Genomic DNA, 27114 nt, shown 5'->3' with positions numbered 1-27114 from the left:
TTTCCTCCTACCTTTGACGTGAGACACCCATACTCAGGCTCCTCATTTTATCCTACCCATGGTTCACATCGTTAGTGTCCAAAAATATAGAAACATGCATTGATATTGCCACTAGGAAATGTATACTCGAAGAAACATTGGAAAAACGGTGGAAATTTTTTAGTAAAAAACAACAGGAGATGGTAAAATACATATTTACATATTTCAGAATAAAAGAATTGCAAAAAAGTAATATGCAAAATAATTTTTCATTCAATGGACGTTTAAAACACATGATGTCACTAAAAAATTAGTGCTGTAGTAACCATCTGTCCATCCAATTGCCCATCCATCCATGAATTATGAATACATTGTTTTTTAAGGCACACAACCTTGCACCCACACACACCACAATGGGTACCTGAACCCATGACCTTAGTGTTGAAACTCTTGCGAGTCTGCCACTAAGCGAGGAATACATGTGCACATGTAACTATTGCGTTCATCTCTCATGCAAATGTCTAACCATCCAACCATCCATTTGTCCACCAATCCATCCATGCATGCATACACGTCTAACCATGCATGCAACCAATCATCCACACATCCATTCATGTCCTTACATACATAAACATACATACGTGCATGGTCCATCCATACATGCAAGCATCCACAGATACATACGCATTTCATTATACAACCATGCATCCCAAACAAAGAACAATTTTCAAATGGAAAATTATTTTTTTTAAATAGACAGATTTTTTAAATATTCTTCTTAAATGAACTTATTCCCACTCAAATCTATCTCAATGCATGAGAATCACACATTAACATGGATTTAAGAAGAAATCAAGTCCCAGACAAAATATCGATATTATTGCCAGTAACAAAAACACTGATTCTACCCTTTCTTGTTGACTTACATAATGATCGTATAACCTGACACTGGTGCTTGATTCAAGATCAAGGGTCATCTCAGTAACTTACAGACAGCATTTCGACAACTAAACCAAAGGGTAGAACCTCAAGACTGTTTGGAAATCTGACAGTCCCTGTTTGACAACCCCAAGGAGTCTGGTCTCACAGCCTATGTTTAACAGATCTTATCAGACAACAACAAAATCAATGAAAAACAATCTTCAAGGGCATTTCATTCTAAATTTGCCCGTGAATAATTACCTCACAGCCGTAACAACAGGTATGGGTCATTGAAAAATTGATCTGGATACTCTCTTCAACGGGACTCCCAAGTGATCATGCTTTTGCACCCTCAATTGAATAGGCAAAATGCTGTCATTATTGTTGATTTGGCAGGCATGGTCTCCATATCGTTCCTTCAGGGACATCCATGAGACCGATACCTTTAAGAGACAAAGCTTTCCTTATCTGGTCAGATTTCCCCCAGTCTTTTTCATTTCTCGCTAAAGTCCTTTCCTCAATTTGCTGCAGCACTTGATCCTCCGTCAAACCTGCTCTCCCCAATGCTTTATCCTTCAACTGCTGCAGAAGCTGTCAAATTGAAAGGGAAAAAAAAAAAAAAGAATAAGAAGGCCATTTTTTTTGAAACTTTTATCATGCAATGACATCTCATCCTCCATGCCTATTAAGATTGTAGAGAGATGCCAGCGCAATTTGCACTAAGAGGTGGTTATTTGCAGTAAATGTGTCGACACAGTGGTGTCCAGGATCCAGGTCACTCACTGGGAGGGAACCACTGTGAGCATGCCCCAGCCGGAAGATCGACGACCACTCATTGTGCAGGCCATACGTGTTGGTTGCATAAGACTGGCTGTCAATGGCCGGGCAGAAGATCAAGGTTCACTCATCATGCAGGCCATACGTGTTGGTTGCATAAGACTATGGCTGTCACGGGCCGGGCAGGGGGTTGGCTTTGGCCCAGATTTTCAACTATTTGGGCTGGGCCTGACATGCCGGCCTATGCAAAATTTGGACTTGGGCCAGGCCCATTGATCAGTGTATAGAGTGTACCCCACCTGGTGAATGACCCAGCATACGTATGCAAAGTTGGCACATGGCATGAATCACCCCTTCAACCTCTCATGTGATCCTAGCATGTCACATGATTAGAAGTATAAAATACCTCGGAATAAGAAGAAGATGCCAGAAGCCCCAGAATATTTAGAATAAATTTTACTTCTTTCTCCAAAGCAACAAGAGACTGAATCAGTAACTGCTGCTGCAGCTGCTGCTTCTGCTTCTGTCAGAAAGAGAATAGTCAAAGCTCTGCCAAATGCAGCCTACATACTCTAGTACAGGAAAGGGAAGTGCATGATCGTCAAGATGTCTTCAAAGAGAAGGTATTACCTTCAAGGAATTCAGAACAGTGTTAATGGTCTTCAATGGTTCCAAAAGAGAAGTCAAAACCTCAGAAGTATGCAGGTCATCTGCCATTGAAGTCTGGAAATCTGTTCGAAACTTATTGATGCACTTCTGGGTATCAGGCGTGACTCGATCCTTGAGGTTCCCTTCTCGAAATGGGGATAGAACGACTTCACAGTCATGCAAAGTCTGCACAGATGATACAGAAAAAACACATTGGTCATGTTACGTATGCCAAATACATATACATTTCCATTCGGAAGCTGAACATTTTAAAATATAATGAACTTTATATACCTGATAGATGTAGAAAACACGCTCTGATGCAATTTCCAGCATTTCACTTGAGTGATTGACAGGTGATCGATAATGCGTGCCCATCAAGAAAATTCTCAAGGCCAACGGATGGTACAATTTGGAGATCTACAACACAATTACTTGGTCATGACCTATATCATTCATGCAAGTGGCATTGCAAAGATGTTTGACTCAAATACATCAACACCCATTTTTTAGGCAAAATAGAAAATAAGAAATTTTCCCAACACATACAATAGGTTTGCTTACCTCACGGATTGTGAAAAAATTTCCTAGTGACTTGGACATTTTTTCATTGTTCTCAGTGACAAAACCATTATGCATCCAATAGCTCACATTGCTCTCTTGGCACGCAGCACAGCTCTGTGCAATCTCATTCTCATGATGGGGAAAGATTAGATCCATCCCTCCACCATGGATATCGAAGGCCGGACTTAAATAATGGGTACTCATGGCACTGCATTCAATATGCCATCCTGGTCTTCCAGGGCCCCAAGGGCTCTCCCAGCTTGGCTCACCAGGCTTTGCAGACTGCAACATTGGAAAATGATTGCAAAATTAAAATAAAGATCTTCATTGACAACACAAAACCACCTTAAAGAACACTCAGAGAAATACTGGAGCTGATTGCTCACTTTCCATAATGCAAAATCAGCAGGGTTTTTCTTTCTTGAGTCAACGGCAACCCGTCCACCTGCTCGATTATCTTCCAACTTTCGTCCAGATAAGCGACCATAGTCAGGGAAATTGTCAACAGAGAAATAGACATCTCCATCAATGACATAGGCACATCCATTGTGAATAATCTGTAAGGAAGCAATGATCATTAGACATGTGAGTTCTGTAAAAGTGATGGACGCTAAAACTGAAAGAAAAGTTTCTAATACACTTATACACATTAATACGACTGGTGCCCATGATTGGTATCTATCTCCAACTCTTGCTCAAAGAGATTAGAAAGGTCAAAAACTAAAAAGGATAATGAAAGGGCTGTGTAAGATTACAGAGCTCAGGTATCATTCAGTATCACTAATAAGAATTCCTTGAAATATATCAATAGGAGAGATAGATGGAACTGTGAAGAAATGATGCGTCGAAGATTAATGAAAGTTGCAAGTCTCACCTAAAATCTTTATCAAAGCAAAAAAGCCAAGGAGATGCAAATAAATAAGTTCCAGTTTCTGGTAAAAACATGGCATTCTGATTGTTAAAATGAAAACACACACACACACAACTTTTTTTTTAATATGGACAAAAGAATTTCCAAATGCAACATAAAGAAGGTGAGGCACAATAAAAAATTAAAAGACTTGAGAAACTTGAAAATTTGAAACTACCAAAGTGGAGAAGTTGGACATATGAAGAAGAATTATAGATCCATGTTTGTGAAAGGTAGTGTCAGTTTATCAAACCGCGAAAGCAAAAATAAAATAAAATTAAATAAGGAGAAGGCAGAGATTGGGATACTTTCTCATCACTGCAATGGTCTAGATTAAGGTATTTGGTTCTTACATCATGAGAAAACACCTAGAAAGGTCTCTTTGCTAGGCTATAAAAGAGACGAGACCACCATCTTCGCTTGCTTGAATCACTTCATTCATTGATTTCACAAGTACAAAATCAGTGGCACACTCATGACCACCAATGGTTTTCATACAACCAACAAAACGGATAGGATGTGGAAACCATGACATTGAAGAGCAGTAATTTTTTTTTAGCATGACTAAAAACTGCATCTTTATTTCACAAACTTTCTACACAGTAAATATGTCACACTAAGTCCATGTGACATCAAAGGTTTGGAAATTAGGAGATCGGGAAGGTAGATGCTGGCATTATTTCATAACAGAAAAAGGATCAAATTGCTATATGTTTTATTGGTGGTGATGCTTACACATCAGGGGGATCTGCTCAATAGGATTATTCAGCGCTATGGCACACTTGACTAACCCTTGTTGAGTATGATATCCTTGCAAATCATTACTCACAAGTCGATAGATTGAATCCCAAATTTGGTTTTTAGTACCAAGATGAAGTTATTTTTTACGCCCATAAATATAGCAAGGCACCGACCCTTGTTTCTGCTTCAAACTCCATGCCAAGCAATCTCCATCAACTTCTTTGCCTTTCATGGAAATAACAGTGACTCCAAAAGTCGCCTACTTTTTCTGTTTTAAGTTTCCACAAAACACTAGGTCCAAAGTAATAGGCTTTACAAGGACTGGCATGGGAGTATTGAACAGCCCAGAGGTATAAAATCAAGACTTTTAAGAGCCAGCTGAAGTTGCAATCTGCAGATACCAGGAAGAAAAAGTCTTGGATGATAAATTCCCACCGAGGCCTGGGGCAGTTGCCTTCCTGGAGGCATAACCTTAACTTTGCATCCATATGCGTATATAATGATTAACAGCTCATTTTGGAAGTCTCTTCAAGAACCATGATGCTTGTTTCCATGCAGTTTTTGAGACTCAACAACTTAGAGCTCCAGAACATGGCTTAAATACTAATGACTAAAATACTTGCGAATTTTGAGCTTTTTTCGAGTCGGTGGGGAATGTATTTCAAATAGTTAGAGGTTAGAATAAGAGCTGTAGGCTCAGTATGACAAGTTTACTTATTCCCTCTATACACATTTCACATGCACTATACAAGAAATCAGTTGTGCCAACTTGATGGAACATTTGTAGGATACCTGAGATGTGTATCAGGCTTAGTTTCAACTGTCAATCGCATCAAGATGTTTGATAGTCTGTTACTATAGTGTGCATCTTTCAGTTTTGGTAAATAATTTTGGCATAAGATGAAGAAAAAGAACAGCTTTATGATTTTAAAGTATGAGACATTGTTCGTGACTAGAAGTTCACCGTCAGTCTGTTACCATAGTGTGCGCGCTTGGGACTTCTATGGTCGCCCATGCAGGAAGTTTGGCTAGGTTATCATCTACAAAAACTAAGCTCAACATGATCAGCATTTTCATCCCCTGCTTTCTTTCAAGTAATAGTTTGATTGCATGGCCAGGAGTCTATTTTTCTAAGCTTACTCTAAAAGGTAATTTTGACCTACAGAAACAACAACATGAGTGGACAGCCAAATAAAGGATGCGACATCAGCATAGCAGATCATTTTCAAGAACAAAGATAATAACTTAAAACTCAGGTATGATATTGAAAACTGCATGCATACATATTCTACAAAAACCAATTTCACAATTTCACAATAATACAATTTAAAATAAATGTCGAAATAAAGTATTTCATAAACTGTTGATAGCTCGACAATAATGGAGAAAACACAGTTTCATATTAAGTGATCTAATTACCATTCTAAAAACTAAAATCAGAAAAGGAGGCAGAGCATTGCCTGGGCTATCATATCTTTTATCTGGGTCATGTGATCAGAAACACGCGGTTCATGGGTAGGAGGGAGGCACTGAAGAGCAGCCATATCATCAAGAAACTCTTTGGAGAACCGACTACTCAAACTTAATGGATCCTCACCCAGCTCATTTGCTCTGCGTATTATCTGTAGAGGTTCAGAAATTAGAAGTTTCTACCATACTGTGCAAAAAGATGGAGTTTGAACAAAATATAGAAAACCAACTATAGAAATATCCAGCAATCTCAGGACCTCTTTGGATTCAGGGAAAATGGAAGAAAGAAAGGAAAAGGAAACATTTTTTTCCCATTATCAGAAGTTTCACTATGTTTGAATAGCAAAAATAGTTGCAGATTCCACATAACAATCATTACACTTTTCCATAGTCAAATTCCCCAGCACAAGCAACAAGATGAGCATTGTCTCAACAAAAATGAGATTTCCACTTGCTATCCAAGCAAGATCCGCAAAAACGGAATCCATGGTTCAATAGTGCCATGGAATCCTTGGGAATCCATCATTGGATAATCATCACTTCTCTTTCCCTTTTATTTTGTTTTCCTTCATTTTCCCCCAATCCAAACTGCCCTTATAATCAAGGTGTTCCGTTGCAGTATCGGTGGGCGTAACGGTGCCCACCGTTACCAATACGGATACGCCCCGTATTGGCCGATACAAGGCCGTAATGGCCGATACAGGGTGTGTAATGGTGCATTTTTTTTTTTTTTGGTAAAAAATTATGGAAAAATATCTATTAAATCCGGAATATTCTAAATATTCCAAATATGCATTCATTTATAATTTGGAACATGTTTATAGTGGTGTAATGGTCCACTCTTTGGTGAGAATGCTATATCGGGCTGTCTGATGGAATTATGAACCTGACAACCTGGAATTAATTGCAAACCTTTTATATTTAGTTTTCTAACTATATAATATTTATATAAATTTACTATAATGAATGTAATACCAAAACATCTTATATTTTCAAGTTTTCCTTTTATTTATAGTGCTAGTGCATTGCATACTTCGTGACTCACATACATTTCATTTCAATATATAGAGTTTAGGAACTTTTGTATCCTATTATGTAATTCATATACCTAACAATTTGATATCATTTTCCCCCATAAATCTTTTTTAAAAAAAATTAAAATTAAATTGAGGTAAACAGTGTTGTCGATTCGGGGCTGATTTGGGTACCATTTGATGCCCCAAACTAGCCTCAAATTAATACAATCTATTGGCACTTATCCCACTAATGGATTGGTGGACATTTATTGGATAGTGAAAAATGAAAAATATCAAATGGTCTTATTTAAAAAAACAGGTGTCTACAAACTAATGGTGAAAATTGTAGTTATTTACTTTTGGGATTGTGACTTAGCAACAATGGTCCCAAAATTTAATTGGTTAATTTTGAGTTGATATATACCTCATGTATAAATTTTTAGGGCCATGTACTGGGGTCCACTCGATTATGTATTATATATCCATGTCATCCATCCGTTTTGGCAAGTCATTTAATGGCATTGGAAAAAAAAGGTAAATCCATATCTCAGGTGGACCACTAGTGGGCCAGGCAGGCCGCCTCGATGTATTTGTATATCCATGCCATCAATCTGTTTTGCCAACTCATTTTAAGGCATGGTCCAAAAATTCAGGTAGATCTAAATCTTCGGTGGACCACTAGTGAGTATCCCTTTAAAAGTGGGGCCCACCTCAATGCATTTGTTGTATATCCGTGTGGTCCATCCTTTTTGCCAACTTATTTTAGGGCATGGTCCAAAAAAATGAGGCCGATCCAAATCTTAAGTGAACCACAAAATAAGGATTTAATTCCCACCATTAAAAATTTCTTATGACATTTTTTTTTTTGCATCAAGTTGTTATTTGTGTTCTCCCTTCATCAAGGTCAAAGTCTATGTGACCTTATCAACAAGTTGGATGGAAAATAAATATTATAGTGGGCCCTGGGAAGATTTTAACAGTGGGCATTCAATCCTAACTGTGTGGTCCAATTGAGATTTGGATCCCTTGACTTCAAGGATCGTGCCATAAAATGAACCTGAAAAATTGATGGACGGCATGGATATATTACACATAAATCAAGGTAGGCGCCACATTACAAAACAGTGCATGTGCACTGTACTGCGTGCACCGCAAAGAATTTAAAAAAATAAATTGAAGTGCATGGCTGTCAGTCCATTCATTTTTCCAAGACTGAAAATGAAAAGAAGAGAGAGAGAGGGAAAATGAAAAGAAGAAGAGGGAAAGAGGAGAGGGAACTGAAAAGAGGGAGAGAGGGAACTAAAGAAATAAGAAGAAGAAGGGCAGCAACTGCTCCCGCCGCAGCTGCAGCAGCCCGACAACAACAACAAGAAAAGAAAGAAAGAAAAAAAGGTATGTTTTTTTTAATTTTTTTCCTATTTTCTTTAGGGGGTTATGGCCCATAACGGTTGTTGCAGTACTGTAACAGCCATTATGGATTGTAATGGCCGTTACGGCTGTTCTAGGCACAAAAAAGAAGGGGTGGCTGTTACAACCCCATAACACGTACCGGTCACGGCCGTTACCGTTACGTATCGGCCATTACATAACCGTTTTCGAACACCCTGCTTATAATATTAGAGTTCCAAGCAAATAAGATGGGAAGAATGATTTATCCAAGATTTTGATTAAACAGAATTCTACCCAAATTAATAATACGTTCATTGTGCTTGTGTTTCATGAAAACTAATATGATTTGGGGTCAAGCCATAGTTCAATTACACAATGGTTTCTCTCAACCTTGCAATGGCCTGTTAAGCACACCTTGCCAACCAAGAAAAAGAAAGAAGAGTAAAACGTAGATAATGTAGGGTTTGTTAGAAATGGCCAAGATATGTTTTTGTCAGTTGCAAATTGAAGAGTTCCACGAAGGTATGTTGTTCCGGATGCAATACAGCAAGAAAAGATAAAATCTAGAGATAAATATACAAAAAAGATTAATCAACAAGTTCGTTTTTGTTTTTTTTTTTGGGGGAAAGATACTGATCTTATTAAGGCCAAAAGGCGAAAAAGCAAAAGAAAAAGCAACAAACAAATGAAGCAAAAAGAAGAAAAGAAAAATACTGATACAATGAAGACAACCCTAGGAGGCCCACTCCTCGATACAATTTTTAACCCTAACAATAACCCTTTGAGACGATCTCTTTGAATTCCTTGAGCACCACTCATTCCTTTCAAGCCAGAGATTCACAGGGAGGCTAACTTCTATCGAGAAAAGGACTTATCTGGACCCGACGAAAACCAAACTTGGAACAGCTTTTCCAGCGATGCCAGCATCACCCATTGAACTCTGAACAGATCCAAGATGCTCGACCAGACTTCCCTCGTATAAGCACAATGAATGAGAAGGTGACTCACAGATTCAGCATCCTTAAAGCAAAGGCCGCAAATATTGGGGAGTGTCAGAATTTTGTTTCTACCAGCCAACCAGGCAAAGGCCTACCTTGTGGGGAGCTCCGCAAGAACGGACCATTGCTGTGAAATGCCAATGCATCTGGGGAGAAGGTCTTGATGTCTGAGAGAAGAAGGATCCAACTGAGAAAATTCCTGATTTATCCAGCCTCCAAACCAAGGAATCCTTCTTGACTGGATTCAGCCTAATACCTTGCAATCGGAAAGGAGGTCAACCAGCTCCACAATTTCCTCATTTGTTAGATTTCTTCTGCATGGGGGAACCCACAAACCACCTTCCTCGTTAGACAAAAAACAACTAATGACCAAGATTTTCGGGTCCCAACAAAGAGAAGCACGCCTCGGAAAGTCCGACCTTATGGAGGAATCCCCACACCAAATGATGTCCCATTACCTGACCCTAGAACCATCCCCAAGAGAAAAACCCACTCCCACAAAGACTTTCGGCGCAATTCTAGCTACAACCTTCCAAAGTAGGGAGGCACGATAAAGACTAATCCACCACCCCAATCAAGAGGAGCCATATTTAGCTATCATCCCCGACAACAACCTCCAAACCCTCGTTCAAGAAAAAAAAAAAAACCCTCCAAACCCATTTCCCCAACAACACCATATTTAAATCCTCAAGCCTCTTACTTCCCGCACCCCCTTCTAATTTCAATTTACAAACTTCCTTCCAATTTAACAAATGAAAATTTTCAAGTATGAATCCCACCCTGCCAAATTTTTTTTAAAAAAAAATCATGCCTCAATTTGTCAATCCTCTCCATAACATACTTGGGATTGGAAGAGAGACATAATATAGCGGAAGGTTGGAAAGGGAAGATTTTATCAGAGAAAGCCTACCACCTAAGGTATAATGCTTGAATAAGTTAAAACTCCTTCAAAGAAAATTTCATATAAAATTTCCCTGAAATATAAATCCTATATAATTACTAACCGCAACATTTCCCTACAATCTGAAATTCAACAAAGCAACCAGAATATTGATGCAGGATAAATGATCCCATTACCCAAAAAATCCTCCATTGACAAAGCCAAGAACCAATGGGAGGAATTCCTACCAAAAGATTAGTGAAAGAGAATAAAAATGATGTTTTGTAGGCTTCAACATTGAAGCAATCAAACGGTTAAAATATGGACTTGGGGGAGGGAGGAGGCTAGGTTAGCCGAAAGATGGTTATTGGTTCTAGGACACAAGTGACCTTACTTTTTCAAGGCAAGGTAAGAAGGGGTAGAGGAAATGCCTTGAGCCAATATCCAAGTACTAGGCACTATGGCGCTGTAAGTAACCCATGTCATACTCCCAAAAAAACCTCAAACGACCTTCAACCAAAGGCTACATGTACCCAAAACTGTCATAGGTGGATAAGTAGAGAATACCTAGGGGTGCAAGATAACTCCCTCCAAGGAACTCGATAAAATAGCCTCGTAACTTCAGGAGAAGAGGTGCCTCCTCACAAATGAGGTTGCAATGAGATACTAATCTGGAAGAGCTAGAATCCTAACCTTGTGCTAAGACGCATGGGCCAAGGCCAAGGCCAAGTCTCAGGTAGAGATGGTTTCAATGGGGTGTAGACCTCTCGAAAGGCAACGGAGGAATGCAAAGGTTTCCTTAGACCTGATAGAGATTGGCCCTCGGGTGGAAAAGCAAAAGAGAGCTTGATTGCAAGACCCACCCATCGAGCAGAGATGAAAGTCCACCTTAATGATCTGACAATGCCGAGTGGAAGAGCTGTCACTCAACAAATAAAAGTTACTCTGGAGATAACGTGCTGATCTTTCACAAGAGTTCACATCAACAGGAAGGTTTGGCACCTCAATGTCGGCGCTCTTCGCCACCAAGGGCTATATTATGTTCCAAGGGTTGGGTCATTCACCCATTTAGGGGTACATGTGCTAGGTTCGGAACATCGTGAGACAATTTAATCCATATCTAGTATGGGTGTTAGAGCATTGAGAGGACCTTTACCTATTACGGACGAGAAGACCAAGGAGGAGTCCAATTTTCACAAGGCAGTCCTAAGATATATACTTAACAAGCTTTGTTCAATGAAGTTGTTTTTATAAATAACTTCATTGTGAGTTAGGAAGTTCAAAAAAGATTAGTATAACCTCTCATTAATCAATTACTAACTTCTATGCCATCAAGTGATGCGGACATCAGTGGTGCACCCTTTAAAATGTACCAGAGGAGGAGGTGTCGCCGACAGAGTACCGGAACAGAGAAGTTGATGTAAATGGACGTTGGGTCCATCGGACCCATTTTCTGGCGCGCTACGAGTGCAAGAGCGGGATGATTGCACCCTGACCATAGATCAATGGGTCGGATTTCACACCCTATCACACGGATATTTTAGTTTTAAGCATTTTTGTTCTTTTCCTTAATTCAGGGGCTTTATTGCACTTTCTTTACTTTTCGTCTTTCATGTTTTTTTTTTTTTTCAGGGGCTTTAGTGCACTTTTACTTTTTCCATACCTTATATATACGTTGTGAGAAACCATATTTTCATTATTATTGAATGAATAGAAATTCGTATCTTTTCTTCCTCTTTATTTAGAGATTAGGGTTCCAGGATTGGCCCTTGAGTGTTGAGGATTCCACCACGATTTCAAGTTTCCTTCTTTTTAGATCTTCGAGGTGCAGGAAAAGGTAAGAGTCATCCTCTTTTTCTTTTGATGAAAAAAGGACTTGTACTTTCTTCATCTCAAACCCTTCATTCTTCACCCCTTTCTAGTTTGAACGGAAAAGAGGAATAGTTAGTCAGTAGAATCATATCAAAACTTGACCGTGGACTAACTTATGCTAGGTCTGGGATATCCTCATATCCTTAGGGGTCCTCCCTTTTTACTGTTTACACGATTTTATGCTAAGGGGCATGAACCCGACAGAATGGCCTCATCTTTGTTTTGAAATTTACCTAATACCTTTGACTGGAAACAATTAGTTAATTGGTGTATTTATTTGAACATTCTTTAACTTGATTATACATGCATCTAGGATTAGGTCATCACATGTCCCTGAACCATCAACATTGTTCCAATTAGACATTTCTACATCTCAAAACACACAACTTAAAGAGTCATTTTGGACAACATTAACAGATTTCTTTCCATCCTCCTCAATCCTAATGTCCCCTTTCTAAATAGATTTGGATCTCAAGTTTTGTTGCACAAACATTCTACATAGGCATTTTGAGTGACTTATGCCTCACTTGGGCCCAAGGAAAGGTTTTGTCCCTAGGCGTGTGCTTAGGACTCATAGCACTTGGCAGTTGGCGCCTATTTAAGGCCAAGTGCAACCAGCATAATGTTGTGAAGTACCCTCATATACCTCAAAGAATGGATTTTGGGAATTTTGACATTCTTAAGGATAGAAAGAAACCTTATAAACCCCTTTTGAGCACATTTTCCCTATTTCTTTTAGGTTCACAGCATTAATTATGAAAAACACCCCTTCTTCCAAATTTCTTATAGCCATAATTTCTTATAGCCATAAATCCATGAGATCTTGATTTCTTTCCTATAATATTGTTTTAAGCACCACATTGGACTTGTTAATAGCATTTGAATTTTCTTTTATGCCATATACAAGAGATAGAAGATAAATTGGGGATTTTAGGGGAATAGTAAATTTTAGGTTCGAGGATTTGGGATATTGAAAAATTAGATTTTTAGGTTTTGTAAACTTTAGGGATGTTAGCAAAATTGTGATTTTGGGTTGGAGACTTCGGTGTTGGGGAAATTGGAAATTTTGAGTTTAGAATTGAGTGAATTGGCGATATGGGGTTTTGAGCCAAAGGTAATTGGAAATTTTATGAAATTAGGGTTTCTAGTTTGGGAAATTAGGGGGAAAAAGAAACTCTAGGGTCTTATGGATTCATTGGAATGTTTGGATAGCTGTAATTTTTTTGGAAGTTATCAACCCCATAAAACACATTTCAAAAAGATTGTGCCTATAATCCCCAGGTGTGGGCCTAGCCGTTTCAAGCATTCCAAGGGCGGTTGCACCTAGGGTGCAGTACACTTAGCACCTTTAACTACAATGGGTTGTGGTTACAAGGTCCGTGAAAACAACAGGATTCACACAACTTCCCAGAATTACGTATGGTAGAAACAGCATGTGAGCAAAATCACTACCTATAACTTAAACATGTGGAAAACAACATGACCGGAGGCAATGTTGTCATCATCATTATCGTATTACAAACCATAAGATGGGTTGAATAATATCGAATTGCAAATTGTATCATTAATCGTATGCTTTTATTTTTCTTAAGAAAAAATAAAATAAAATTTGAAAGAGAACACAAAAAGGAAATAGTTTTAAGGGATTTTCAAAAAAATCACCTGGAAAATCAAATAAAACTAAAAGAAATATTTCTTACATATTATATGTGCTTTTGTATCTTTTTTATGTACCAACACGGAAGCAAACACCATCAGATTCTGTTCTAGACATGAGAACAATATGTGGAGTTCTTTGCTTTATGCTTTGGATATTCAAAAAACTCTAATTCCTCTCATTTTTTTCTCTCAAAAGTTGCAAAAGAGCACAATAAAGCCATATTTTAAGAAGGTAGGCTTTGTATAAGTTTTAGAAACAAAAGACACAAAAAGAAGCAAAAAAGAAAAGAAAATAATTTTTTATTGAATTTGGGAAGCCCATTTGCAGCAAAAAGCAAATCATATCAATCATGTGACTCATTATATGAATCGTATGATTCATACAATTCTCGTACGATAATTGTGGATCTGTGATTTGGCTGTATGGTTCATATCATGCAGTGTGAGATACGACATGAACCGTAAGATTCATCCTGCAAATCACACAATATGATAACACTGAAGTTTGTGCATGTGTGTGCATTCTTTTATATGTGTACTTATGATAGTGTCATTTATGTATTTGATTACACAGTCTACACCATAACAGTAACAATATGTATCATGAGCTCACCTTGTCATCAACATCGGTGAAGTTCCTTACATAATTCACTTCATATCCCAAGTGTTGCAGGTATCTGCTTAAATTTAAGAAAGCGAAGATAACATCACACCCCATCAGCATTACAACCTGACCAGGAACTAGGTAACATAATCCATTCACTGAAAATAAACTAATAGAATATTAGAATGTGCATCACTGCCCAAATGAATAACATATATCAGAATCCATTAGACGGAAAAGTAGTATGACCTGTGTAAATTAGGTTGCATTGGAAGTTCTTTGCTCAATGCCAGAAAGATAGGTTGAAGTCAAAATACAAGCGAAATTAGCCGAGGACTTTGCAATACATATTTCACTTCCAACTTCAAGGAGCAAGCATGGAAATGAAACCCACTTAGGTCAGGTTCCATGCGTGGTTGCCCCAAATAAACAGCACACCTTGTTGGCTTTGGTAAAGTCACGCCATCACAATATGACAAGACATCCAAACACACCCTAAATTCAGATCTAATAACCACTAATTAGGAAGGTTGGGAAAGAGTACCAATAGAAGATTATCTCGTTCATACTGTTAAAGATGCATGTAAAGAACCATCCCATGGGAATAAGTGATGCAATCTGGTTATCGACTAAGTAGGATATCGATACCCGAATAGCAGGAATGGCCACATCAGTGCTAAGTGAATTATCTTTTTAAGTTGAAAATTGAGAGGAAAAAAAAATTAATACATATTTATCTCTGTGAAAATGAAATACATAACATATACATGCTACACATCTATAACTCTACAATACCTGTCTGACTATACAAGTCTACACTATTGAGTCAATAGACTATCATCATCATCATCATCATCATCATCATCTAAACCTTAGCCTAACAAACTAGGGTCAGCTACAACAATCCTGTTTCGCCATTCCACTCTATCACGGACCAAATCCTCAGTTACACCATAGGTCCTTGGGTCTTTTCTTAATACCTCCGCCCACGAGTCTATACACTTTATAGTACAAATATGAGCAATAATAGATCATCATCATCATCTAAGCCTTATCCCAACTAATAAGGGTTGGCAATGGGCAACAATAAATAGTTAAATAAAAGATACTATTAACATTAGATAATATTTGATAAGTACAATATAAGACTAATGGTCGATTTATCTAAATACACACTTAACATTATAATACTGCAAAATATAAGTGGAATAGTTATAAAAAATAAATAAATAAATAAACAAAAGAAAAATAGAACAAAATGGACCAAAGTATGAAAATCATGCAAAACACTCTCCAGGAAAATAAGCATAATTCAGTGCTTCACGACTTACTTTTTTGGTTAGACACAAGAATCTAACAAGAAAAATGGATAAGGACCATGGCTAACCTTTCACAAAGGTTCTCCCTAAAACAAAGCTTCCAACTTTGATCTATCAAAATAGACAGATTTGCTTTTTTTTCTTGCTAAAATCTAGTAGGGAATGATCGAAACCCCCAAATCCCCTTCCCCAAGAGAGAAAAAGGAAAATGAAAGTGAAAGATAGAAAAAGGAGCTTTTGGTGCTTGTATTGACCAATTTGGCGTGATTTGTGGGTCCCCGGAGTCACCCAAAAATATAGTACTGGTGACCCCAAATAAGATACATATTCGACAACACATGGAACCAGGAATCCAAATCTTCCGACCTATTGATGAAGGCTCACGGCCCACTTAGACCCATCCAAGCCCAGACCACTTAGGCCCACTGTATGGCCCAACAAGATGTAGGCCCATAGCCCCCCATAGGCCCAAATGCGCTAATTTTTTAACTGATTATTTACATATTTGGGGGCATAAATCAAGGATTATAATTTACCATTTTTTAGAGACATGGATGAATGATTTAAAGATGTGATGAGGGTTTAATTGATATGATTGAAGATATAGGCTGATTTTAGAGATATAATTACTTACCATGTTTGCTTTTTACTAGGCATTTATCATATTAAGGAAGATTAGATTGGTTTGTAATAAATTGTGATTGATTCTCTTTGTTGAAGAATTTCAATTGACAATTAATTTCCGATCTATAAAAGGGGGTGGTGATGTAGGAGTTAGTCATTTGAATATTTTTCCAAGTGTGAATTTTCTTAAAGCTTTTGTAAGAGAAGAAGGTTAATATCAATAAAATATGGTTTAAAATATCAGTGGCTTTAAGATTAAAAATATGGTTAACCGGATCTCTCATGTTCAGTTTGCAGACGACACCCTCCTATTTTGTGAAGTTGAGCAAGAAAAAATTATCAACTTGCGCACGATTGTTCGCTACTTCGAAGCAGTCTCGGGCCTAAACGTAAATCTGGAAAAATATATGATGTATGGCATTAATATGGATGTAGAAGAAACTAGAAGTCTCGTTGAATTCTTTGACTGCTCGATGGGTTCATTCCCCACAACATATGTTGGTCTTCCATTATGTATTGGCAAACCTCCAAATAGTTTGTGTGACAAGGTGATAGATAGATTCGAATCGTACCTGGCAAGATGGAAATGCAAATATTTATCGTCGGGCGGTCGTCTTACTCTAATTAAAGTTGCTTTGTTAAATCTGCCTCTATATTTCATGTCCCTCTTTAAGTGCCCTGCTGCAATATTGGCTACTCTGGAAAGACTTAAACGAGACTTCCTATGGCACGGTAAGGAGGAAAAGAAGAAATTTCATCTGGTCGAGTGGAAAGAGGTTTGTAAAAATATCCAAGACAGAGGTGCTGGCATTAGAGACCTTCAAACAATGAATCGGGCCTTGCTAGGGAAGTGGATCTGGAGACTTGGTTCGGAGGAGGGGACCCTATGGAATATGTTAATTAAATGCAAATATGGTCGATCCACAGGTGGCAGGTGGATTAAGGATTCCACCTCTTATAGGGCTTCTGCTCTATGGAGAGGAGTTTCTCCTTTAAAAAGGTAGTTCTCAGTACTATCTCTTACTGCATTGGCAAAGGTGAGAAGATTCGCTTTTGGGAAGATCTTTGGGCCGGTGCAGTCCCTCTCAAAGAAGAATTTTCAAGTATTTATCGGCTCTTCCGGACCACCATATATAGGTTGGGGATTGCTATTCCTGCCTTGGAAATGATATCATCTGGAACACCCCCTTGGAAGATTTTTCAGCTCTTATTGGTCGTATCAATTCTTATATCCCCGCTCAGAGTTCAACAGATAGCTTCATCTGGAGACTGGACAGAAAAGGATCTTTTTCGGTGAAGTCTTTATACAGGTTCATCGAAAAGAGAACAGAAGATATTTGTAGGCCTATGTTAGATAAAGTATGGAAGTACAAGGTCCCTCCTAAGATAGCGTTCTTCGGCTGGTTGGTAGGGAAGGGTAAAGTTCTTACAATGGACAACTTGAGAAAAAGGGGAATGGTTCTTATGAATATTTGCCTCTACTATATGAATGCAGAAGAATCGGTAGATCACCTCTTCATCCATTGCTCCTTCTCTAAGGTCTGGTCAGCAGTCCTTAATTCCTTCGGCGTTTCTTGGTCCTCTCCAAAGTCGATGGGTTGTCTGTTAAAAGCTTGGCATGGTGCTGCTCTTGGTACCCGAACAGCTACGGTTTGGAGAATGATCATCCTGGCCATGTGGTGGTCGATATGGGAAGAGCGTAATGGAAGGGTCTTTAATAATGTTTCTAATGTAGTGAGTTCGATCATTAGTAGAGTTCATGGGTACACTATTGAATGGGCTTCAATTGTAGTGAATCTTAACTACTGTAATTTCCTTTTTCTGGGGGTTAATTAGCCTGCTATCTCAGCGGACAATTTTCCTCCCTTTTCTTTTCAATGAACATGTCGTTCTCTCTCCAAAATATATATATCTATCAATAAAATTCTCTCCATCTCTACTCCATTGTTCTTGTGGGTATATCTTTTTTAATATTTTTGCAATTTGGGTATTGAGATCTCATTGACTCGATAACCGGGTTGCACCATTTTGGTATCAAAGTGGGTGATCATTGGGGAACTATCAACTCTACATCATCTCCTAATGGCTTCGAAGGAGGTGACACAAGAAGAGTGTGTGCAACCAATTGATCCACATACTCACAGAGCGGGTAGACCAACTCACGTATGCAATAGATAATCTCACTAATGAAGTGGGGGAGGTTCGGCATGGAGGGAATTCGAATACCAAAGTTGGAGCACATAGACACGTAAGGGAATGTCCCCCACCAAGGTCCTACCCAACAATAGCAAGCCCAGCTTATGAAGACATTAATGATTGAATCCTTTGATTGTTAGAACGTGACAAAGAATACAAAATTAAAGTAGAAATTTTGAAAATGATGAAGAGATCCACAAAGTCAAATGAAAAATTAATATCTAAAGTGATTGATGCATTAACATTGAAACTACACTTGAATTCACCAATGGATCAATCAATGGATCCAATGACAATGACAGTCACATTAATAGACAAACAACCAGGTCTCGATACTCAAATTGAAACACCTTTGCAAAAGATGACTATGGCATGAAAAATGGGGCAAATGTTTCAGGATCCACGAAGAACTTTAAAGTTACAACAAACAAATTGGCACCCACAAAAGCGCAAGCGAAAAGGACATCATCTACAGTTGACTCCAATAAAGGTTGTGCCAAGCCAATGCTTAGGGTTACACCATCAACTTCCACCAAAGAAGAACACAATTCATCGTAAAGGTATTACAAGTCTAAAGGTTTCAACTCGAGAACGAATTCTTTCGAAGCTGGGGAGAATTGATGCAAGCTTGCGACCCACTGTAGGGCCCGGCAAGACGTAAATCCATAACCCGCCATAGAGCCCAACATGTGCTGATTTTTTAGCTGATTATTTACGAATTTGGGAGCCTAAATCAAGGATTGTAATTTATTATTTTTGGGAGGTTGAGGGCTAATTTGAATATGTGATTGATAGGATAAAATATATGAGTTGGTTTTAGAGATATAATTAGTTTCATGTTTGCTTTTTATTATTAGGCTTTTTACCATGTTAAGGAAGATTAGATTGGTTTAAAATAAATTGTGATTGATTTGAAACGAATCTCATAGTTGGGGGTATTTCAATTAAAGATTCATTTAAGATATATAAAAGGGGTGGTGGTGTAGGATTTAGGCATTCGAATATTTTTATAAGTGTGAGTTTTCTTAAAGTTTTTGTAGAAAAAGAAGATTGACATCAATAAAGTTCTCTCCCCTCTACTCCATTGTTCTTGTGGGTATACTTTTTCTTCTTCTTCTTGTTCTTCTTCTTTTACAATTTGGATATTGAGACTCATTGACTTGATGACCGAGTCGCACAACCTATGAAATCCATTCAGAATATGCCCAAAATGACACTATCAGATGACATATAGAATCATGAATCCAAGTTATCTGGACAAAGAAATCCATCCCGCATATTTTATTTTTATTTTTTTAAAAGTGTAAGACAAATAGTAAGAATGTGAAGAATTATTTGAATTCCCTTGTAGTGGGTATTCAATGAAATGAAACCCAGGCTCCACCAACGTAGAATTATCACAACAGCAATCTCACTGAGGAGAGCGTCTAAAAATGAGTCAATTCTTTTAATAGTCAATTCTTTTAATTAGGCAATTGGTACTGTGTCCTGACACATTTATAAGATCCAGATTATTCTTCTGGTAAGCCCCTCCACCAGGCACTGGTCCTCTCTGAAAAGTCATTGGTTGGACAATCTAAATTTCAATCTACTTCTGCGGGGCCCATTCTCAAATAGAACATAGAGAAATATATTTTTGATAGAAGATTATGGGCAAAAAATGATTGCATCTTCATTGTTAGTTATCAGAGAAAACATATCAGAAGAAGACGCAAGGAAAAACCATAAGGCCTCTGTGTGCCCATACTTAGTCTCAGGATTTTCTAAGGGGCCGTCTTGTCCCATTGTTCCACATGGTGGGGCCAACCTGATGATTGGATTGCTACAATTTTTTGTGCCACCCAATAAAGTGACTGGGCGGACCTGAGGGACGGGTTGGATGCCATGTACACACCACGTGGAGGCCCATTTTCAAATATAACACATCAAAAAACTTATTCTTGATAGATGATTGTAAGGATTTGTAGCAAACATATCAGAAGAAGATGTAAGTGTCGGTGAAACTGGAATTAGCAAACATCGGAGCAAATTAGGTGAAGGGAGAGAGAGAGAGAGAGACCTGTAGAGGACGTCGAAAGCGACGTAGACACGAGCGTGGCCGATGTGGCTGAAATCGTAGGCGGTGACGCCGCAGACATACATGCTGACTTTTCCAGGGATCTTTGGCTTGAAAACCTCCTTCTGTTTGGTCATGGTGTTGAAGATCTGGAACTCCGGATTTCCCATCCCCAACTTCCTCCCAAAACCCTAACCCTAGAAAGAGGGAGAATTTTTGGTACTATGTAGATACGTCTCTCTTATCTCCCCTTTCCTATTTTTAGGGATTTTAGTGGATTTTAGTGAGAGAGAGGGGAAATTGGATTGCGTACTGAGTAACTCAGTAGGCTCTTATCGTACTGAGTAAACTCAGTTGGGCCCACCTTGAATGTATGTGATCTATCCACACCGTCCATTCGTTTTTCCATATAATTTAAGGGGTTGATCCAAAAATCGAATCATATCCAAAGATCAAGTGGACCATACCACAGGAAACAGCGGGGATAATGATATCCACCGTTGAAACCTTGTTAGGCCCAACAATGATGTTTATTTGTCATCCAACCTGTTCATAAGATCGTACAGATATGGATGAAGGGAAAAAATAAATATAAACTTAGATCCAAAATTTCTGTGGCTCCCAAGAAACTTTCAACGGTTGACGTTCAATTCAACTGTTTCCTATGATGTGGTCCATTTGAACATTGTATATGTTTCATTTTTTTGATTGAGCCCTAAAATTATCTTTTAAAATAGATGGACGGAGCAGATAAAATATATAAATCATGGTGGACCATACAAAGTTTACTCAGTACGCTAAGCGTAGTGAGTTACTCAGTACGCGATCCCTTCCGAGAGAGGGAGGGAGAGATACCTATAAGAAGGTAGCTTACGATGGAAGCAGGTATCTTAGGTGTCGCTGGGCGCGGATTTCCTGCGAAAGGCTTTCGCAGGATAAATTTACGACTGTACGACCCATTTATGGCCCATTTACGAGACCAAGCCCACTTCATTTTACCGAGCAAGAATGAGCCCCAGCTGTACGGACGCTTCCCAAAGGTCGAAAATGCCCCTGCTTCTTCCTTCAAACGGATCGGCCGCTGCTCGAAGACGAGCGCTGACGCTCCTCGAACTCCGAGTTATACGAACGGTTCAAAAGAGATCAACGTTACATGGGCCCCACAGTTATGTATTTATTATATCCACAACGTTCATCCACATTTCGAGATCATTTCGGAGCATTATCCAAAAAACAAATTATATCCAAAGGTCAACTGGACCACAGCACAAAGAGCAGCAGAAAATTGATTTTCACCGTTGAAACTTTTTTAGGGCCCACCATAACATTTATTTTTCATCCGATATATTCATAAGGTCACAAATACCTGGATGAAGAGGAAAAACAAATTTCATAATGATCCAAAACTTCTGCGACCCCTAAAAGGATTTCAATGGTAGACGTTCAATCTTCCATTGCCTTTTACAGTGTGGTCCATTTGATAGCTAAATCTGTCTTATTTTTCTTTTCAAGACTTAGTACGAGTTCGCCAAATAGATGGACAGTTTGGATATAACGCATATCTCATGAAAGGACACACAAAGGCAGTGGGAATTACAATAGGGAAAAAAAAAAGCCTGGAATCTATGGCTACGGATTATAACCGTAGCCATAACCAAGGCCTGTGCATTTTCAATATATGCTTTGCTATGTATCGAAAATCTTTCGATATGTACTTCGATATATTGAAGGTCTTTCGATTAATCGAAAAAGGTCCAGAACTGTCCAGCAACTTTGCATAAAAAATCCTGCAAGTGTATTCGATACATATCAAAGTGTATTCGATATTATCGAAGCTATAGCTACGGATTATAACCGTAGCGATAACTGCAGTCCGTAAAAGTCTATGCAAATTTTTTTATTTTTTATTTTTTACATGGAGAAATTTATTCTACCTACAATTTTCTCTAATAAATATGTATATATAAGCATATAAAAAAAAAATCTCTCTTTTTTTCATTTCTTTCTTTATTCATTTAACAAGAATATCTTCTAAACCAAAATTAGTTACTTGATGTACCCTATATGATTTTGGGGTAGGAGAAGCTACTTTAGCCAACTAACCAAGTTATTTTTCAAGATTCCATCAGGTTGATGGTCGAAAATCCATTTCATTCACTTTTCGGTTAATTTCAATCAGTTCGCGATCAATTTCATTCATTTCATTTACTTCACGGTCATTTTCAGGCATTTCACGGTCAATCCCGGTGATTCTGTTTTGATTCACAGTCATTTCCATGCATTTCACGGTCAATTCCCTTCACTTCACGATCATTTCGATGTATTTCATGGTCAATTCGCTTCACTTTATGGTCATTTCCATGCATTTCATGGTCAATCCCAACAATTCCGTTTTGATTCATGGTCAATTTCCTTCACTTCACGGTCATTTCCATGCATTTCACGGTCAATTCGCTTTACTTCACGGTCATTTTCATGCATTTCACGGTCAATCTCGGCGATTCCATTTTGATTCACGGTCATTTCCATGCATTTCACGGTCAATTCCCTTCACTTCACAGTCATTTCCATGCATTTCATGGTCAATTCGCTTCACTTCACGGTCATTTCCATGCATTTCACGATCATTCCCGCCTATTCCGTGTCGATTCACGGTCATTTTCGACGCATTTCACAGTGAAGTGTAGCGATTGGACCATGAAATGCGCGGAAATGACCGTGAAGTGAAGGGGCATGACCGTGAAATGACCATGAATCAACACGGAATAGGCGAGAATGACCGTCATATGCATGGAAATCACCATGAAGTGAGGCGATTGAACCGTGAAATGCGCGGAAATGATCGTGAAGTGAAGGGGCATGACCGTGAAATGTGCTGAAATGACCATGAATCAACACGGAATAGGCGGGAATGACCGTGATTTCCATACATATCACGGTCATTCCTGCCTATTCCGTGTTAATTCACAGTCATTTCGACGCATTTCACGGTCATGCCCCTTCACTTCACGGTCATTTCTGTGCATTTCACGGTCAATTCGCTTCACTTCATGGTCATTTCCATGCATTACACGGTCATTCCCGCCTATTCCGTGTTGATTCACGGTCATTTCGACGCATTTCACGGTCATGCCCCTTCACTTCACGGTCATTTCCGCGCATTTCACGGTCCAATCGCTACACTTCACCGTGAAATGCGTCGAAATGACCGTGAATCAACACGGAATAGGTGGGAATGATTGTGAAATGCATGGAAATGATCGTGAAGTGAAGTGAATTGACAGTCAAAAGCGCGGAAATGACCTTGAAGTGAAGGGGCATGACTGTGAAATGCGTCAAAATGACCGTGAATCAACAAGGAATAGGCGGGAATGACCATGATATGCATGGAAATCACAGTCATTCCCGCCTATTCTGTGTTGATTCACGGTCATTACGGCGCATTTCACGGTCATGCCCCTTCACTTCACGGTCATTTCTGCACATTTCGCGGTCCAATCGCTTCGCCTCATGGTCATTTCCATGCATATTACAGTCATTCCTACATATTCCGTGTTGATTCACGGTCATTTTGACGCATTTCACGGTCATGCCCCTTCACTTCATGATCATTTTCGCGCATTTCACGGTCAATTCGCTTCACTTCACGATCATTTTAACGTATTTCACAGTCATTCCCACCTATTCCATGTTGATTTACGGTCATTTTGAAGCATTTCACGATGAAGTGTAGTGATTGGACCGTGAAATGCTCGGAAATAACCGTGAAGTGAAGGGGCATGACCGTGAAATGCGTCGAAATGACCGTGAATCAACACGGAATAGGTGGGAATGACCGTGAAATGCATGAAAATGACCGTCAAGTGAAGCGAATTAACCGTGAAATGTGCGAAAATAACCGTGAAGTGAAGGGAATTGACCGTGAAATGCGACGAAATGACCGTGAATCAACACGGAATAGTCGGGACTGACCGTGATATGCATTGAAATCACGGTCATTCCCCCCTGTTCTGTGTTGATTCACGGTTATTTCGGCGCATTTCACGGTCATGCCCCTTCACTTCACGGTCATTTCCATGCATACCATGGTCATTCCTGCCTATTTCGTGTTGATTCACGGTCATTTTGGCACATTTCACAGTCGTGCCCCTTCACTTCACGGTCCAATCGCTATACTTCATGGTCATTTCCATGCATACAACGGTCATTCCCGCCTATTCCGCGTTAATTCACGATCATTTCGGCACATTTCACGGTCATGCCCCTTCACTTCACGGCCATTTCTGTGCATTTCACGGTCCAATAGCCTCACTTCACGATCATTCACGCCTATTCCGTGTTGATTCACGGTCATTTCGGGGCATTTCACAGTCATGCCCCTTCACTTCACGAACATTTCCGTGCATTTCACGGTCCAAATCGCCTCACTTCACGGTCATTTTCATGCATGCCACGGTCATTCCCCCCTTTCTGTGTTGATTCACGGTCATTTCAGCACATTTCATGGTCATGCCCCTTCACTTCACGGACATTTTCGCGCATTTTATGGTCCAATCGCCTCACTTCACAGTCATTTCCATGCATACCACGGTCATTCCCGCCTATTCTGTGTTGATTCGCGGTCATTTTGGCGCATTTCACGGTCATGCCCCTTTACTTCACGGTCATTTCCTCGCACTTCACGATCCATTCGCTTCACTTCACGGTCATTTCCATGCATATCACGGTCATTCCCGCTTATTCCGTGTTGATTCACGGTCATTTCGGTGCATTTCACAGTAATGCCCCTTCACTTCACGGTCATTTCCGCGCATTTCACGGTCCATTCGTCTCACTTAACAGTCATTTTCATGCATACCACGGTCATTCCCTCCTATTCCGTGTTGATTCACGATCATTTCGCGGTCCAATCTCTTCACTTCACGGTCATTTCCATGCATTTCACGGTCATTCCAAACAATTCCGTGTTGATTCACGGTCATTTCCATGCATTTCACGGTCATTCCAAACAATTCTGTGTTGATTCACGGTCATTTCCATGCATTTCACGGTCAAATCCCTTCACTTCACGGTTATTTCTATGCATTTCACGGTCAATTTGCTCCAATTCACGGTCATTTCCATGCATTTCACGGTCATTCCAAACAATTCTGTGTCGATTCGCGGTCATTTCCATGCATTTCACGGTCTTAAAGGCACAATGGAACTCATCGATCGTCATTTTTCAATATCATCTGGTGGAGGATTTAAAGTGGAGGAGGTGGGCCACCATCTTCCAACTGAGAATCTCTATTTGCATGAAGGGGGAGGAGACGATAGTGATTTAGAGGGTTTGTTATTCCACCAATCAAGAGTCTTGATTTTCGTGAAGGGGCGGAAGGAAATGGTAATGTACTGGAGGGTATGTTACTCCATCGATTCAAAGATAGAGGGTCGCCATCATGTTCTGGTGAAGGATTCCAGGTGGAGGAAGTGGGCCGCCATCTGCCTAGCAAGGAGCCCGGTTTACATACAGATGAGGGTGCAGGAGATGTTAATGGACAAGAGAGTGCGACAAGGTAGGATTAGATATATCGAAAAAGGTCCACAAGTCTCTAAAGAACTTATGTTCATTTACATGATTTGAGGTCTTCGTATCGATTCGTAGTGGGGGTGGATAACATGGAGTGTGTACCGACATGGGTGTGTACTAACAAGTTAACATTTATATATATATATATATAAGAGTAAAAATTACCCTTCGATATATCGAACAGTACAAGATATATCGACATTTGCTACATTTCGATATATCGAATGTCAGACGATATATCAAAATTAGTCCAAAACTGTCCAGAGACGAAATGATGTTTTAAAACAATTTTCCGATTATATCGAGATAGTTTCGATAAATCGAATGAAGAAATTTCGATATCAATCGAAAGACACTCAATTATAAAAATAGAATCCACTGAATTTTTGTAAGGAAAAAATAAAAGTACGCTTTGATGTTATCGAACTCTAATTGATGACATCGGGCTTAAGTTGTCGATAACATCGAACTCTAGTCAATGCTATCGAACTAAGTCATCGTTACAACGGAACGATACATCGCCTTGAAATCGATGTCATATGTCGATACATCGACTATATTTCGATTTATCGAAAGTGGTCAGAAAATGTCCAGAGAAAAAATGTTTTTTTAAAAGGAATTATTGATAATATCGAGAACATTTCGATATATCGAAGAGACGATATATCGAAAATGTTCCTTAATTGTCCATAGATACACTGCTCTTCTGAAATGAATTATCGATAATATTGATACTCCGTCGATATATCGAAAATTCGATATATCGATTAAACTTCGATTGTATGTGCATATATATCTTTCCTAATCTCCTGGTGAAAGGTATGAATGGGAACAATGTACAATCTTAGATTATAAATGAAATTGTTTCCACTTTAGTTTACCTTGTGTAGTATTGCATTATGTATTTTGGATTAATTAT

At 39.0% G+C, this 27114-nt stretch overlaps 1 protein-coding gene across 3 annotated transcripts; it reads right to left on the bottom strand.

Annotated features, from left to right (window-relative positions):
* Positions 1–836: 836 nt before the first annotated feature.
* LOC131252992 (cysteine--tRNA ligase, chloroplastic/mitochondrial-like) lies at positions 837–20916 on the bottom strand. Of its 3 annotated transcripts, none has more exons than XM_058253810.1 (9): positions 20627–20916; positions 14438–14501; positions 6001–6162; positions 3276–3446; positions 2890–3171; positions 2620–2745; positions 2308–2511; positions 2084–2200; positions 837–1491 (listed from the first exon to the last, which is right to left on the bottom strand). In XM_058253810.1, the coding sequence occupies exons 1-9, from the start codon at positions 20791–20793 to the stop codon at positions 1279–1281; spliced, it is 1506 nt and encodes a 501-aa protein (XP_058109793.1). In that variant the 5' UTR covers positions 20794–20916; the 3' UTR covers positions 837–1278. The 3 variants fall into 3 exon arrangements, with proteins under 3 accessions (XP_058109793.1, XP_058109801.1, XP_058109809.1); XM_058253818.1 differs by having other exon boundaries at positions 14438–14586; positions 20627–20853; XM_058253826.1 differs by lacking the exon at positions 6001–6162.
* Positions 20917–27114: the final 6198 nt, after the last annotated feature.

Source organism: Magnolia sinica, chromosome 1 (genome assembly GCF_029962835.1).
Source record: "Magnolia sinica isolate HGM2019 chromosome 1, MsV1, whole genome shotgun sequence".
In the NCBI taxonomy this organism is placed as follows: Eukaryota; Viridiplantae; Streptophyta; class Magnoliopsida; order Magnoliales; family Magnoliaceae; genus Magnolia; species Magnolia sinica.
Note: the sequence above shows the minus strand (reverse complement) of the source record. Positions and strands in the feature narration are given on the sequence as shown.

Bases quoted from the DNA above. Each gene is read 5' to 3' on its own strand.
- LOC131252992 (XM_058253810.1), bottom strand. From the start codon at position 20,793: ATGGGAAATCCGGAGTTCCAGATCTTCAACACCATGACCAAACAGAAG. The intron at 3,447-6,000 runs GCAATGCTCTGC...GCTTCCTTACAG, and splicing joins TAAAAGATATGATAGCCCAG to ATTATTCACAATGGATGTGC. The intron at 2,201-2,307 runs GTAATACCTTCT...TCTTTCTGACAG, and splicing joins CTGTTCTGAATTCCTTGAAG to AAGCAGAAGCAGCAGCTGCA.